Genomic DNA, 18,452 nt, shown 5'->3' with positions numbered 1-18,452 from the left:
AAACAACCTCGGTATAAATAACATCTCCTCTCGAAGACATAGTAGTCGGGTAGATATAATCAAATAATTGCATACCCGTCAAGTTGGGTATATACAATATGCATTTTTTTTTTGCTGAAAGTTGTAGTATAGGGTGTCTACTTCAATAATCCGATGGGTGCCACTTGGGCACCCGGCTTGGGCATTTTTTTTTAAAATTGGCCGATATAGGCCACGCCCACTTTTTACATACCTCTTAAATATGACTTTCATATTTTGCGAAATAAACATGTCATGTTTTTTTATCAAATGAAGCTAATGAAAAGTAAAATGCAAATACATGAATCACTGCTGATTTAAATCACGCACATGTCAGTTAAAGGTCATGTAAGGTCATAAAAGGTCAAATTGCATTTCAAATGTAAGTAATGCATAAGGGCGAAAAACGTAATGTTTTAAATACCAAAAAGATAGGTATTATGTGCATTTTTGCTTAAAGTTAAGTTGAGGTTGTGCATATTAAGAATCCGATGGGTGCGACCTTGGCATCTTGAGGAATTTTATTTATGTGACGTCATAAACCGCACAAACTTTCTTACATTCCCCCTAATTGTTGCTTTTCTATTGAGCGGAATCATGAGTGACATCAAATAATAGCAAATGCAAAATCAAATCCACATATCTGATTCACAAGGCATTTAGAACGCATTCAGGGCAATTAAAGGTCATTTAAGGTTACGTAATGAAGGGTCAAATAAGGACACAAATTTAAGCAATGCAAGATATAATAAGGACTCATGTTTGGAATATAAACAAGTTAGGTATCATATGTATTTTGGGCTTTAGGTTATGTTGACAATGTGTATATAAGAAGCTGACAGGGGCCACTTTGGTACCCTTGGGGCAACGTCACTTTCTGACGTCATTAACCACACCATCTTGTTCGCATAGGTCAACCTCTTAATTATGACTGATCTCTTATCTAGTGCATGGAATAAACATATCATGTTTGCTATCAAATTGAAGCTTAAATGTAAAATGGAATGTACATTTACACAAAAAAAAAAACACATGCCAAAGTCACCTTTCAGTCATTTACGCTCATGAAAGGTCAAATGAATGCGGGAGTTTATCAATACTTAAGAAAGTGTAACATTTTTGTATCAAATCAATCGATGTGATTCTAAAGAATCTACAAAAATGTAACAATTTACACCAGGTCCTGTTATATTCCTCTCTCAACTTTCCTTTGTCCCATTCCTCTTCGACCAGATGCTCGTCGGATTCCCCTTCCTCAACATTCTCGACTGCATGTCTCTGCCTTTGCTGTACATGTATAATTCGTTTCACACTTGCACTATGAATTATGACTGGCAGCGAAAAGTAAGTTCTTGTAATTTATGGGGAGCAACCACTAAGTCATAAACAAGTACGGGTAGGCTTAATGTCCTGTTTCACGTACTATCAGTTATCTTCTGAAGATGCCATGGGAGTAGAAGCATATATAATTTTTCTCTGACGACACTATTATTTTTTGCTATACCAGAATGTTGTCCTATGGGGTTTACAAGTCTTCTGCATACTAATGAAAAGTTAATCGATATTGATAAAGGTATGGTATTGAAATTAGGAGAAAAAAGCTGGCTGTGCACAGACAATTCCTTTAACTAGGTTGGGACACCATGTTGTGCTAATTTGGCAAGTGAAATACTTGCACTCTGAACTTTCTGCTTCACATAGCCTGATGGAGAAGAAGTGGACAGGAATCAGGATCAATTAAAGCTGTTGTATTCTCTCTTTCTTAACTGATAATAAATGCAAAGAGCCAACCCCAACTGAAAATTCAGCAAAAGAACGTGGCAAATGTGCTCTTTTTCAGAATCTTTATCTGGGGAAAATCTTATCCGAAAGACTCCCCTGCAATTTACCTATCATGTATGGATGGGAAGTATAGGTAAGGAGGGCTTCCTGTACTTCTTTAGTACAGTAGATACTCCCATAATGGGATTATCAGAATACTCCAGTAGATATCTGAAAAAGATGCTCGAATCTGGCAGAAAGTGTGAAATTTGGCATATAGGGGTATTTTTGGGCGCTGATTTCAAAAATTGCCGGCCCCAAGCGATTTGACCATCAGGTCGGCCGCCATTTTGAAATCCAAGATGGCCGCCATGAAAAATCATTAAATGTCATCTTCTTGAGTTTTACATGGCATGTGACACAGAAATTTGGCATATAGGGGTATTTTGAGGCACTGATTTTAAATATTGCCGGCCCCCAGTAATTTGACCATTTGGTCGGCGGCAAAATGGCCGCCATCTTGAAATCCAAGATGGCGGCCATAATATATTATTGCAATCATTTTCTTGAGTTTTATATGAACTGCGGTATTGAAATTTGGCATATAGGCTTAACTTGGGGTGCTGATTTCAAATATTGCCGGTCCCAAGTGATTTGACCATCGGGTCGGCCGCCATTTTGAAATCCAAGATGGCCGCCATGAAAAATCGTTAATCTCATTTTCTTGAGTTTTACATGACATGTGACACTGAATTTTGGTATATGGGGTATTTTTAGGCACTGATTTCAAATATTGCCAGCCCCCAGCAATTTGACCTCCAGGTCAGCGGCAAAACGGCCACCATCTTAAAATCCAAGATGGCCGCCATGATATATTATTGCAATCATTTTCTCGAGTTTTATATGAACTGCGGTATTGAAATTTGGCATACAGTGTATAGGCTTAATTTTGGGTGCTGATTTCAAATATTGCCGGCCTCAAGCGATTTGACCATCGGGTTAGCTGCCATTTGAAATCCAAGATGGCCGCCATGAAAAATCATTGAACTCATTTTCTTGAATTTTACATAATATGTGCCACTGAAATTTGTAGTATATCGGTTTCTGGGTGAGTTCATTTAAAAAATTGCTGGCTCCAAGCAATCTGACAATTGATTGGCGGAAAAATGGCCGTCATCTTGAATTCCAAGCTGGCTGCCATAAGAATATTGCAATTATTTCGTTGAGTTTTATATGATCTGTGGTATTGCAGTTTGACATATAGAAGTAGTGTGGGGAGCTTATTTCAAATATTGCTGGCCCTCGGCGATCTGATCCCCTGAGTCAGGGTTATACGGGCGTAATTACAACTGGCAGGCCAAAGATATTCATTCGAGCCAACCCATTAATTCTCAATTTTTAATTTTGATATTGCTGATTGACAAAAATGAATGAATATAATTGATAATCTAACACTAATTCTAGGGAGGGTATCTTTACTGAACTTCTTTTTTTTCAAATTGGGAAGATATATCACCACTATTGGAACTATTTTTATAATTGCGGAAGAAGTATTGCCATTTTACTGTCTCAAGTGAAGAATTTGATCCTGTCAGGTGTAGTCTTCATAAATGCCGATTTATTTTTAAAATGAGCTGGTCGAGGTACCCTTTTCTGGTCAGATATGAAATGTCAGATATATATCCTATCCACTGGTAGTAAACATTCAATTCTCAAATTTCATCCTTATTTTTTTGTAGAGCGCCTCTTTAACACACGAGTGTATGGGAAATGTTTTAGGCCTGTGATACCTCAGCTGCAAAATGGCAGCCATCTTGAAATCCAAGATGGCTCCCATAAAAAATTCATTAAAAAAAATCAAGAATCATAATTATAACGTAGGTATTATTGTGAAATTTGGCATCTTGGGGTATTGAAATTCCCCCCCAGTAATCTGTCCAATAGATATGCTGCAAAATGGCCACCATCTTGAAATCTAGAGAGGATCGACTGTCTTGAAAATTCATTAAAATCATTTTCTTGAGTATTAAATAATTTGAGGCACTGCATTTTAGACATACAGGCAGGTTTTGGCCTGCTGCCCCAGTGATTGGTCCACCGGGTCAGCTGAAAATGACCGCCACTTTGAAATCTAAGATGGCTACTACGAAATATCTTTCAAAAATGTTTTCCTGAATTCTACATTACCTGTGACACTGTAAATTGGTATTATGAAGCAAAAACTTGTATAGTACAGTATGTTAATTTCAAATATGGATATATAATTAACATATAACACATAACACACTTTATCTGCCATTTTAAATTCCCATATGACCCATCATGACACAAAGGACATGATTACCTAGCTTAGTTCTAAATATTGATTATTGTGGGGAAAAATAAGTACAATATGATAGCACGAATCAAAATTCATGTATGGTATAACTGATGGCAATCCATCTATTATTGATATCAATCATTTATATGCTAGACGATTGAAAGTGAATCTTACATATCTCCAGGAATTATTTTGGAACGATTCAATTGATAACCATCGTGTGTTCGACAATCTGACAATGGGAGCATGTTCGCCTCACAATCGGGAGATCGGGAGTTCAAGCTCCGACAGCATCAGACCAAAAGATGTTAAAAGTTGCTTCTACCCTGTTTGGTGGTCAACAAATTAAAGGGGAAGTTCACCCTGACAAAAAGTTTATTGAAACAATAACAAAATAAATAATGAACAAATATTGAAGGTTTGAGGATATTCCATCAAACATTTAAAAAGCTATTGGAATTTCATTTGGTGTATTTGTGACGTCAGATGCAAGCAGTTCCCCCATGTTTCTTATAGTACAAGAATCAATGAAATGTAGCCTCCTAAAAAAAATGAAAATGTTTTTTATTGAACCCTCAGTATATCAACAAACAAATGATTTCACACCCGCTCCAGAAAAAAAAATACCCATGATGAACCATTTATGCATTTTATATCACACAACATAATGGAGCAGCTGCTCGTACAGTATATGACGTCACAAATCAAAAACAATTTCAATATCCCTAGATGCCAAATTTTAAAATAATACGTTAATTACATAATACTAGATAAAGTGATTTTTTTAATGACCTTTTTTCATGGCAGCCATCTTGGATTTCAAGATGGCTGACAGTTTGCTTCTGACTCAGGGGATCAGATCACTGAGGGCCAGCAATATTTTTAATAAGCACCCCGCACTCCGTCGATATGTCAAAGTGCAATACTGCAGATCATATAAAACTCAAAGAAATAATTTACAGCCTCTCAACAGAAAATGATTGTTCCGGATGGTTATTATTCAACCAAAGCCACTTCAAATATGTAACTGCAGAAGAAGCTAGCTGGATTGTGTATTTATGGTGCGTCATACTTATGTAACATCTATATCAGCAATTAAGGGTGCCAAATTATTATAATCCTTGCAACGGACAAATATGTGGTTGTGTTTGATTTGTTTTCAGTGCCAATACAATAATGTTGTACATCATTCAAACTTGGTAACCATATTGGAATTCAAAATAGCATATATTTATTATGTTTTTTTTCATTGATCAAGGATGCAAAGATCAAGTTTTTCTCCAAATTCAAAGTGTTACAGGCCATACGTAAGACTTGAGCAAATTATCTTTCATGGCGGCCATCTTGTATTTCAAAATGGCAACCAAACAGGGGTCTGACAATAATCAGTGCCTAAATATATATTCCTATATGACAACTTTCAGGGCCAGAGTTCATATAAAACTTCAGACAATTATCATTGCTTTTAATTCATGGCGGTCATTTTGCCGAAACCCGGTGGTTACATTGCTGGTGGCCGGCAAAAATCAGTGCCACATACTTCTGTATTCCAAATGTTGGTGTCATATATAATGTAACATCCAAGAAAATTATTTCGATATGGTTTTTCATGGCAGCCATCTTGCCGCTGAACTGATGGTCAAATCGCTTGGGGCCGGCAATTTTTTTGATCAGCGCCCCAAAATACCCCTGTATGCCAAATTTCACACTTTCTGCCAGATCCGAGCATCTTGGCCATTTTTTGTCACATAACCGCTCCACTAGAACGTGAACTTGTTCTATAAGGATTAATATCGAGGCCACTATATGCATATTTTAGGGCTAGCGTTTGCCATTGTTGTGTCGTAACTATTGTGCCATTCTAAATGTAAGTAAAACTTAACATGCAGTTGAGATTGAAGAGGGTGAAATCAGTCTAGAAGAGGATTAAGCAAGTTCAGAGTGGACGTCTTTCCCTTGCCAAATTGACGTGGCATCCCAACCCAATGTATTAGGGAATTGTCTGCGCACAGCCAGCTTTTTTTTTCCTAGTTTCAATATCATAACTTTAATATCGATCATTATTATTTCATCAGTATGCAGAAGACTTGTACACAGTCTGGTAGAACAAAAATGTCAGTCTTGTCAGAGAAAAATTACATATAATTTCTACTACATGACATATTCAGAAGATAACTGATAGTACGTGAAATAGGACATTAGGCCTGACCGTACTTGTTTATGACACAGTGGTTGCTCCCCATGAATTAACTGGCTTGTCGATAGAATTCAATGTCACCCTGTCCTATGAGGCCGTCGAATCATATATTTCGCAATTCATACTGTAAGTGTGAAACGAAGTGTACAGCTAAGGCAGAGACATGCAGTCGAGATTATTGAGGAAGAGGAATCCGGCGAGCATCCGGTAGAAGAGGAATGGGACAGAGAACAGTTGAGGGAGGAATATAACGGGATATGGTGTAAAATACTACACTTGTGAAGATTATTAGGAATCACTTGTATTGATTTTATACAAAAACTGTTACACCTTTTAAGTGTTGATAATCTCCCGCTCCATTGGACCCTTCATGAGCGTAAATGACCTAAAGGTGACTTTGGCATGTTTTTTATTTTTGTATAAATGTACATTCCCTTTGGCATAAGCTTGAATTTGATACCAAACATGATATTCTGCACTATAGATAGGAGATAAATCATAATTAAGAGGTTGACCTATGTTAAAAGGATGGTGTGGTTTATAACGTCAGAAAATGACGTTGCCCTATATATGCATCCTGAACATAACTATCAGCCAAAAATATATTTAATGCTCAACTTATTTGTATTCCATACACGAGATAGTCCGCATTATACATGTATGTTGCATCGCTTACATTTGTGATCTAACTTGAATCTAACTTGATCTAACTTCATGACCTTAAATGACCTTTAATTGGTCTGAACGCAGTCTAAATGTCTTGCGATTCATATATGTAGATTTGTTTTTGCATTTGCTATAATTTGCTATCACACATGATATGTTTATTCCGCTCAATAAAAAGTAACAATTGAAAGGAATGTAAGAGAGTTTGTGTGGTTTATGACGTCACATACATAAAATTCCTCAAGATGACAAGGTAGCACCTAACGGATTCTTAATATGCACGCGCTCAACTTAACTTTCAGCAAAAAAACCCTTTTTTTTTCTTCAAAACATATTTTCGCCTTATATGTATTACTTAAATTTGTAATGCTCTTTGACCTTTTATGACCTTAAATGACCTTTGACTTTCATATGCGTAAATAAATGCCCAGTGATCCATATATTTGCATTTGATTTTTAAGAGGTATGTGAAAAAGTGGGCGTGGCCTATGACGTCAATTAAAAAATGCCAAAGGGTGCCCAAGTGGCATCCGTCGGATTCTTGAAGTATACATCCTATACTACAATTTTCATCCAAAATAAATGCATATATACCAAACTTGACGGTCATGTGGTTCTTCTTGACTATAGTTGACATTTTACAGTTTCAATCTGTAATAAGTTGACAAACATTGATAACCCCTTTAAATTGCGGTTTTCGACTCGTTAAGTAGGTGACATTTAATTCATTGTCTTCTTTTCTCAAACCGTTTTGAAGTCATTCTTACTTTGAAATTATTTTAAAACTAACTGCCACAATTCTAGTCTATTATAAAACAATACTATTAATGGAACATGTTCTGTACGAATAATTATGTAAATTAAGTAGATCTGAATTATTGTTTTTTATGCAATCAATCTGGCATTGATCAATTTCTACAATTCGAAAAACAATATCTTATATTTGATTCCCTGCTATTTTCCGGTTTATTTATTGTGTATTTTAAAGACATGTGTACGGTTTACTTATTGTGTATTTTAAAGACATGTGTAGCCGATCTTCGAATTTACCGATATGATGCGAACAAACCCCACTATGATCCGTTTTTATATGTCAGGAAATCGGCTTTACTGGTGCGATGCTCGTCTTGAAAGATTTGAAACAGCTGACTTTTACGGTAATGGACGGCGCCTTCTGTATACGTTTGGAAGAGATGTCCATGCTTATGAAGTTGCTGTATTTGGTCAGTTTCTTTATTGGACAGACTGGACATTGCAAAGTGTACTCAAGATGGATAAAGACACTGGTAGTGGTATCACGACAGTAGGTCCCAACGATTACCTCCGACCAAATGGAATATACATGGTATCCGCCAATACACTGCCATTAGGTATTCTCATTACTTGAACTTATTTTACATCAAAAATATAACTTGGATTGTTTTAAAAAATGATATCTTTATCAAATGTCATACTTTTCAGACACGCTTGTTTGGTAATTAATATTCACCCCCCCCCCTTTAAACACAATAAGAAAAGGAATGCATATTACAGAACGAATAAGTGAACAGCTTCTAAGTGACGTTAAAAACTATAACTCCCAAACCATCTTGAATTTTACCCAAACTTCATAGATATGTTCTTTTTTTTAAATTTGGTTGGATTTCCCCTTTGGCAGTTTTTGTTTTAAACCGAAGTTTAGTTGACTTTGTGATGCATTTATTATCATGAATCTTTCTGACATAATATTTATAAGGAACATCTGAATGTGGTTCATCACGTCGAAATTTCATGACAATTTCGGAAATAGTGATAGTTGTATAATAGTTTTAATGGGTACAAAACGTAACATTATAAAAATGTTTTTATACCAAAGCTATCTTTAAAAAGAAATGTGTTGTTTTTATTTTCATTTTAATATATACATATTTATGTTTTGTTTCCATTCACTTAATTGTTATCATTTTCTTTAGGTTCCGTACAGGTATATTTGATTTACACATTAGTATTAAGTTATGTACAAGTAATAATACTTTGAAGTTTCCTAATTGATGAATTAAGAAATTGAGACAACAAAATGGTACAATCGTAACTACTATGTTTTATATATATTGATATGTTATTATATATGTTATGTTTTGCAGTTTTCATTAAGTACAAACTTCCTGTTACGATGGTTGCTAGTCATCAATTTCAATCTGTATCTTTTATCATTTTGAATTGTTTCCTTTTCAACTAAATATGGATAGAAGCATGAATTCGTGACATAAATGTTTAAACTATGTGGTAAAATACCATTATCTAATAGAGACGACAGATATAAGAAAATGAATTCTCATGATGTATCCCACACATTTGCTGAACCGAAATCAGCTTCTATTGGTATCACAAGCAAGACCAAATAGCTTAACACCTTTTGTTAAAATTACCCTGTAGGTGGTACAAAGCTCATTCGTCTTTGTATATAAAATATATTATTTTCATGTTCCCTGCTCAGGAAGCAACATTTGTTCCATTGAAAATGGAGGTTGCTCAGGACTCTGCCTTCCTATTGGATTTGATCGAAACTGCACATGCGCAGATGGATTTGAATTTGATGAAGATGGAACAACTTGTACTCCTGGTAAGAACCAATCATGTTTAGCGTTATTTCTTAATTCCCAGAGGAGAGTCACAGGGGGAGGGGGGTGTATATTCTGAAGAGTCAGTCCTGGACAATGGATACCTCTATAAGGACAAGTTTAGGGTCATTGACAACAAGAATGTAACTATATACTTTAATGTTGATCATTTATGACTGTATATTTATATTCGTGTAGTATTTGTAACGCCTTAATATTTAATCATTACAATATGCAGTCAGGCTTGATGGTCGTTTGTCAATTAAGATGAAGGACTGCATACACGCATTCACCTTAAACAGGGTATTGAATGATATTTAATAAGAAAATATTTATATAAAAGTAGCAAAGTGAAAACTCAGAAAAATACAGAGTGGTTTATGTATTGGCGAGATTAGTATCAATGGTTACGGCTTTACGCAATTTGTGTATTGATGACTTACTAGTTATCTTATTCCTACAGATCAAGCAACTGAATGTCCACGTGTCTTTCACAATGGTTATGTTGATGAATCTTGCGACCCTAGGCCAGGACAAATTTGTGATGTACAATGCCACCGAGGGTTTTCTCCTAGAACTGATGCTATCGTATGCCAGGTGTCTGGAACATGGGATCTTGATGTCAACACAATTTGCAACCGTAAGTTAAATGTGCTAGAGCACATTCACATATACTCAAAAGCCACATATATTGGGACTGTAACGCATCTGATATCTGGTAAACTATCGATTTGTGTAAATCAAGAATTGTGAATTCTAGTTAAAGATTCCTATACATTTATTTTCATAAAATGTGAATTTGCACATTTCTAAACGAGACAAGTATATAGTTTAAAGAGGATGTAAGAAATTTTCATACGACTTTACTTGCCGATGGGACTGGATACATGCCCGGTTACCTTTTTTTTTCTAAAAAAAGATATTCATTAAAAAAAAAGGTGGAAGTGAATGTCTACATAAAAACCCTAATGGAATTGTCGATATAAGATAACAATATTGTTACGAAAATGCAACAAATAACAATTAAAAAAATGATATTTAAATTTGTTTTCCCTTTTTTTTATTACAGGAAATAATTAACAATACTAACAAAATATAAATAAATATTGATTTTACATGTACATCTCTTAAGGTGACAGATGTGCAATATATCCGAGTAATAATCCAAGTTGTTTGGCGAAGATTCCGTAAATTAAAGTTCACAATGATGGCGATGATGAAACTGATGTTGAAGCACGATAAATAAGATAAGTCACTGTAATGAGTTTAAATGTCCGTGAAGACGATGTTGATGATGATTAACAGTCAACTTCAGCAATCCATGTGTTGAAAAGCGTTCATTATTAAAACAGGTTGATGATCTCGATGAGAACTGAGAATTCCTTTCTCAATATAACTGCAAACAGTTCATTGATGGCGTGCAAATAATTCCACAGAAGATAATTATTCTAGGTGGAAATAAAGTCTGCTCTGACATAAAGTCTGGCGTGAAACTCTTAGCTCTGATATGATATGATGATGTCCTTGAAGAAACTGCCAGTTTATATATACAACATATTCACTATTCTAGAGGTTTCTAGTATTCACCATTCTGGAAGCTTCTGGTATTGTCTTTAAAAAGAACATTCTCCTTCTTTCAGGAGCAGTCAAATTCCAGAAGACTCTTGAATGACCTCAGTGAAATTAACAATGTCAACAAAATAGCTAAGCCTATTGTTCTTTCCCACTGCGGAGGAAGCTCTATTGTCTGCCTTAAATAACAAAATTCCTCAGCCTATTGTGTAGCCTTCTCTATCGTGTATCTTTGCAAATTGCAGAAATAACATAAATTACTTTTGTTACGATACTGCAACAAATACCAAGGAAGATTTAATTTGAATTTCCTTTTTTTATTACAGGAAATAATTACACATTAACAATCATAAATAAAACATAAGTAAATATTAATCTTACTTCAATCTCTTGAAGTGTCCGATGTAAAATCCAGGGTTATAATAGTAAATCCAAATAAACTCCCAGTTGGTTGGCGAAGATAAGTTCACAATGATGGCGATGATGAAACTGATGTCGAAGCACGATGAATAACAAGAGTCACTGTAACGAGTTGAAATGTCCGTGAAGACGATGTTGATGATGATTAACAGTCAAATTCAGCAATCCATGGGTTGAAAAGCGTTCATTAAACAGGTTGATGATCTCGATGAGAACTGATAATTCCTTTCTCAAAATAACTGTAAACAGTTCATTGATGGCAGGCAAAACATTTCACAGAAGATAAATATTCCAGGTGGAAATAAAGTCTGCTCTGATATAAAGTCTGGCGTGAAACTCTGAGTTCTGATCTGATGTGATGAAGTGATCTGATCTGATATGATGAAGTGATCTAATATGATCAAGTGATCTCATATGATGAAGTCCTTGAAGAAACTGCAGTTTATATATACACATTTCAACTATTCTAGAGACTTCTAGTATTCTCCTTCTTTCTGGAGCATTCTACATTTCTAAAACATTCTTGAATGACCTCAGTGAAATCAACAACATAGCTAATTCTATTGTTCATTTCCACTACCACTGGAATCCTATTGTTCTCTTCCACTGCCTGATGAATCTATTGTTTGCTTTTCCCTATTCAAAAATAAAAATTCCTTGGCCTTTAAATAGGCAAGAGGCCTGCAGAACAAAAGCTTTTACAAACACGTTCTTGAATGCTCTTTATCATTCTTGGCTATCCTTAAAGAGGAAATAACTAAATAAATGAATGTAATTGCTCTTACAATTCTTCTTATATGTAACACTTTATCTCATTAAATATAGTGCCTAATAAAGCTTTACTGCCAGGACATTCTGGAATATTCTTAAAGAGAAGATACATAAATAAATGAATGTAATTGCTTTTACAATTCTACTTATATAACAATATGCATCCAGCTGCTTGTGAACAATAATGTCATGTACGAACTCAATTTCCAATTTTAGCTGAGGGAAAGCTAAATTTAGTTGAAAAGTATCGAAATGGTTGATGTCACATGGTACAGTTCAAATAAGGATGACGAACACATGCCATTTACGATCTTCACAAATCAAATTTAATCTTAATCAAAATCCACCACATACATTTTAGGGTGACACAGTCCTATATTATCCGTTTATCTGTAGGTTCTATGTGCTCGCGTTTACAAACTTCTCTTCAATCAATTATAATAGTTGATGTCGGATTCAGGGTATAGATTAAGTTCAACGCACGAGGAATTCTTTCTAACTCGATACTCACTACACTCAAATTTCTACATGTAATTGGTAATTTTGAAAAACAATCTTGTCATAAGATACTTTGAGAAGCGGACCTGTACTGTCCACACTTATCTCACTACAACTGACCAGCCTCTCACTCTCAATTATCTCACAACTGTGGATGTGGATCCGAAGTATCCACAAGTTCCATGCGGAGAGTCGATACAACTCCGTTGTTATTCATCTAAAATACATGTACAAAAAGACCCAGATCCTAGTGCATGTATGACATGTTTACTGGCCCGGTAATAAATTGACCAATATGATAACGTTCTAGGAATAATCTCATAATTTGGCGACACAGTGTACAGTTGATTGTGTAATCACTCAAAATATTGTCATAGCTCATATATCGAAAAGGGTCAATTACTCTTCAGTTTTGGATTGATACAGCTTACCATAAATGAGATGGATGCCCATCATTGTCCATTCTATGACGCCACTTTCGTTGCTATTCTCATGTCCTTCAAAGTTTGTGGATGCTAAGAAGACGCGATGGGATTTCAAAACACCAAGCTCTGGGTAATGGGCTATCGATGGTAGTGTCGGGAAGGAACTTGGAAACTACAAGTGTAAAGGAGACTTTCCAAAGAAACGTGTCGTCTTCGTATTTTCCAAAATATAATTACAAAATAAACTAGCTTTAATTCTTGGCTTGAACAGGCACCTCTGCACACCAAGACAGATTCGTAGGCTGTGTCATCTTAGCACTGTCCTAGTACAGCAGCAACTGATATCTATCTACACACATAGGCTAATACAGTGCTCCTCAACCTTTTTTCACTCGAGGACCACTTTAACTCTCGTATTTTTTCGAGGTCCACTTACCAAATTTTGAGAAAGCAATATGACTACTTGTCTCGACTAAAAAATACACAATTATTATAATGAAGATAATAGTACCTCTACGTAAATTTATGATCTTCTGCAGCTGCAGTAGCGTAATGAGCCAACCATTTAAGGGGGCTCGATATGGCGTATCGCGTACAATTAATAAAAAGTTGCGAGTGAGCAAAATATTTTACATTTTTATTACAAAAATCCAAGTTTGTGAAAGATTTTGTCATAATGTTAAGAAAATATTTAATATTTCACCCTTATCCCTTTTCTTTTCTTTCCTTAACTCTTTATTTTTCTTGGTCCTCCCTCATCTGTACGCCAGTGTTCTGTTGTGAATTCAATCCAGCTTTTTTCCTCTAAAAATACCCCTGTAGTTTTCCTGCACTCTGCGGATGTTTTCTGTTTAGGTGTCTCTGAAGCTTTGACGGTTTAGGCGCCTCATTTGACAATAGCCTCAACACATTCGACACACATTGCTTTTGGTTTTGCATATCACTGCCAGTCATGATGAATTCAAATTCAATGTATTCAGGGTCATATTTTCTTACAGTTCCCTAATTCTGAGACTTTTCAACAGTAGATTTGTTTCCCTCCCTTACCCTTTCGCTTTAAAACACGATACAGTTTGATGAAAGTATGTTTTGTGTAAATTGAACATAAATCTGTGAAGCACATTCGAAACAACGGTTTGAAAAATAACTGCATTCGCAGAGGTCCGGGAAATGGGCTACAATATTAACTGCATACACAATATGCAGGCCTGAGGGTCACATCAAAGTTAGATTAAAACCATCATACAATGAATGTGTATGTATATTGCAACATACATGTACATGATCTAAGTGTGCCATGATTTGTTGGACCTATGAAGACCAATCAAATATAACATTTTCAGACATGAAATAGTACATGTGAGATATACTACAGTTTTTCCCCTATTTTTTTTTCTTCTTCTGGAGCTTCTCGCGGCCCACCGGTTGAGAAGCGCTGGGCTAATACAAAAGACTTATAGAAACCATGTTAAAGGTTAATTCACAAGTGTTAATGCCTTACCATTATTTTTTCATTGCTAGACAATACAACTAGCACTCAATTGAAAAAAAAATGGTTCCCGTTGCAGAAAGAGTTGAGATCAAACGCAACTCAAAAAATCTTGCTCAACTTGATTTTTAGCCAATGAAACACCCGTATTCAGGACTTGCGCTTGATAATTTGACTTGCGTTTAAACGCAATAATAATAATGTTAATTATTATTAATGTTAATAATGATATTCATATTGTCTCCTTCAGGTGTAGAGTGTGATGATCTGGATACGCCACCTAATGCCATCATTGGACCATGCAACCCTCCCTTCACACTAGGCAAGATGTGTACACTATCTTGCAGGGAAGGATATATGAATATTGCAGGAAGTGATAAAATAATGTGTGGTGAAAATGGAGAATGGATCGGAACTCCAATACGTTGCCAACAGCACGGTAAGTACCAATCAGTAGCAGATACATTAAGCAGTAGAGGCATTTTTGCCAGTCTTGACAACAAATCGTCTCAGTCTGTGTTATTTGATTTGAGCTACGCAACTATTTTGTCTTACTTGATTTCAAACACACACACAAACCAACCGTCATACCCAAATTATGTTCGCGATTAGAAGGTTCCTTTTGGAACCGAGTTTATTCATATATTATTATGTGCCCTCACAAGCCACTTTTCTTTGGTTTAAGTTTGACTTTTTTCGATGTCCCAAGTTAGCGTAGATTCAATGTTCTTTTTCTTCAGATTCCATATGTATTTTGAGAGTTGAATTTCGTTCCGGTATCTTTCATGGTTAAATGATTTGATGTGGTTTCTGTATCTATCTTTGAATGTCCCCCCTGCAAGCCCGAAGTAGTGTTTCTCTTCGTTGCCATGTCGGATCGTCGCCTTGTATACTTGTATACCAGAGCCGTCTGCATACACTTTTCTTGTAATGGACATTGAATCTACGCTAACTTGGGACATCGAAAAAAGTCAAACTTAAACCAAAGAAAAAGTGGCTTGTGCAATCTTTGCCTGGAGGAAAAAGTGTCCATAATAACAAACAGAAACTCACCAAAGGTCGGAACTGATTTCAAAGTGAAGACACCGAACGAGACCAAACCGGAAACCACAGAAGCGTCAAATTGACCCACCGCACCACACAAATAGTCAATAACGTCAGTCTGCCTGGAGATCGCCTCAAGTCCGGTGTCACTTGTTTGTTGCCTGTTTAAAACATTAAACCCATTTAGTTGTAATTTAATTGAATAACACGGTTACAGTAACATGAAAACAATAAATACCTTTTTTTAAAGATTGTAGTTTAATTCAATATTCTGATATCATAAACCAGCATACAATGCCTAGATTAATAAATACATTCAATTTTGAAAAGGCCTAGGGAGTTTCATTTGCGTAATTCTGGGCAGGAACATAAATATACTGAATTATAAGAAATGTAATACGATAACGTGTAACTTCAGCATATAGTAACACTTTCAGCAAATTGATACTAAAATTTATCTTTCTTTTGAAAATAAACGTGAGTTCCGGTATAAACTTAATGATTTTAAATATTATAGTAAAGCCATACTTTCTTCGATGAAAGCGGGTGAACAATATCACTGGCGAACGAAAATTATCTTGAGTCGACAGTGGGGGGTGTATGAAGAAAATCATCAGGAACACAGCATAGTTCCTCGATACCATTCACTCAGAAATGTTGAATGTTGACAGCGAGTCCGTCGAAGACCCAATTACATTGGAATTATGTAGTGTCATCAGGCCTATAACTACCTTGCTTTAATGATAACATTCTTCCATAAAAACTTCATGATTGATCATGATTTTGGATGCTCACTACTGTATAATTATTATTAAATCAACATTAAATTACAATCTTTCCATAAAACAGATTTCTTCCAAAAAGATTTAATATAATAAAAATTTTCATATACTCCAATGCCAATAGACAATTCATATAAAAAAAAAAAAAAAAAAAACACACACACTATTCCTCTTGTGTTTTAAAATAAAATTCTATAATATTATAACATCTAAGATACCATGTATAAGCTATTAAGTGGTTTCATTTTTTTAAAACAAAAATACAAAATTACAAAACTTACGGATATCTTGGTAATTCCGGTTCTTGTTGCTGATCATGGTGTGTGTGGCAGTCATGTGAAGGATTCTAGGATTAGCCAGCCTGAAGATGCTAGTGTTGAATCTCTAAACCACTCACACTATTGCGAGGTTCGTATATGCTATACGAACCTCGCACAACAAACTTGTTTACGCAATGGATTTTAGAGTTGTCGTTAACATCGCTTCATAACGTGAATGATGTTAGCCAAAACCCATTCCGCTACTCACCAGGGGCCGTATTCTAAAAACGTTCTTATCTTGATTTTGTTCTTATCTACGTCACGTTCTAAAATTGGTATTCTTATCTTTTTCTTATCTTTTGTTTTTATCTTTTTCTTATCTTGCTTTCCATCCTATGCTGAGCGCGTAAATGCATAACTCGCGCATAATATACAAAAGCGCGCTGAAAAGATAAAAATAAAATCAAGATAAGTGGTATTCTGAAAACGTTTTTATCTTTTATCTTTCTTCTTACAATATTTATGATAATATTTAAGATAGCTAGAGGGTTATCACATCTCATGATGTCCGCGTTCATTTTTGCTAAAAAAATTGGTGGACACTGGTAGTAACAGTTATTTATCACACCCTTTCTTTTATTCACCCTTTATTTTGCCCGTCTCTTTTTTAAAATCCTTTTTTCTTTCTTTATTTTTGTTCTATTTTTTCTTCTTTTCTATCTGTCTTCCTTCCTTCATTCTCCAGTTATATATTTTGAATGTTTTGTTTTCTTATTTTTCTTTTGTTAAATTTTTCTTTATGTTTCTTTCTTTTTTATTTTCCCTTTTCCTTTTTTTTTCTTTACCAAGTCTGCTTTTTTATTTCCCTTTTTCTCTCTTTCTTTCTTTCCTTTCTTTCTTTTTTCTTTGCTCTTTCTACCTTCACTTTATTTTTTTTTTCTTATTATTTCTTCCTTATTTTTCTTTCATTCATTCTTTCGTCTTTATATTTGTTTTGTTCTTCTTTTTTCTTTCTTTCTTCCTTTCCTTAAATTTCAAATTTCCCTCCCTTATTTTTCTTTGTTTTATTTTCATTTTTTGTTCTTTTTTTCGTTCGTTCGTTCGCTCTATTTTTTTTTTCTGCTTATTGACACTTTCGTGTCTTATTTACTTTCTTTATTTCTTTTTCTTTCTTTCGCTCATTCTTTTTCCGTTCGTTCTTCATGATTTATTCTCTTTCTGTCTTCTATCTATTTATAAAAGATATTTTTCTTTATTTTTTCCATTAATGCTTTTCTTTTCTTTGTTTCCATTCTTCATTTTTCCAGCCTTTTTATTTTGCCTTTTCGTTCTTTTTCTTTATTTACTTTTTTTCTTTACTTTCTTTCTTTCTTTATTTTGTGCACGTGTCTCAAAATAATAATCAGTCATTGCGTATAAAATGCATATTTCGCGCAATGCGCCAGAAACAATGTACGCGCAGCGCCAATGATATTCTCTTGACATAAGGAACACTTCTATTGGTCAAACTGCCAATATAAAGCGCATTTTGATAGGTAATATCCTAAAAATGGGCGTGTTTAAGATAAGAAGGAGGCAGTCCTTACAGAGATAAGAACGCGTTAAGAAGATTTTCAGAATACCGATTTG

At 35.0% G+C, this 18,452-nt stretch overlaps 1 protein-coding gene across 1 annotated transcript in view; it reads left to right on the top strand.

Annotated features, from left to right (window-relative positions):
* LOC129258029 (low-density lipoprotein receptor-related protein 6-like) overlaps positions 1 to 16,698 on the top strand; it is a 34,702-nt gene extending 18,004 nt beyond the window's left edge. The window contains exons 11-15 of the mRNA XM_064096100.1: positions 8,060 to 8,332; positions 9,439 to 9,564; positions 10,026 to 10,202; positions 14,988 to 15,176; positions 15,580 to 16,698. Of these exons, the coding sequence (XP_063952170.1) occupies positions 8,060 to 8,332; positions 9,439 to 9,564; positions 10,026 to 10,202; positions 14,988 to 15,176; positions 15,580 to 15,668 (854 nt within the window). The 3' untranslated portion in view covers positions 15,669 to 16,698. The remainder of the gene's footprint in view (positions 1 to 8,059; positions 8,333 to 9,438; positions 9,565 to 10,025; positions 10,203 to 14,987; positions 15,177 to 15,579) is intronic.
* Positions 16,699 to 18,452: the final 1,754 nt, after the last annotated feature.

The sequence above is a fragment of the Lytechinus pictus genome, chromosome 3 (assembly GCF_037042905.1).
Source record: "Lytechinus pictus isolate F3 Inbred chromosome 3, Lp3.0, whole genome shotgun sequence".
Taxonomy (NCBI): domain Eukaryota; kingdom Metazoa; phylum Echinodermata; class Echinoidea; order Temnopleuroida; family Toxopneustidae; genus Lytechinus; species Lytechinus pictus.
The sequence above is the reverse complement of the archived record's forward strand: the minus strand, read 5'-3'. Positions and strand labels throughout refer to the sequence as shown.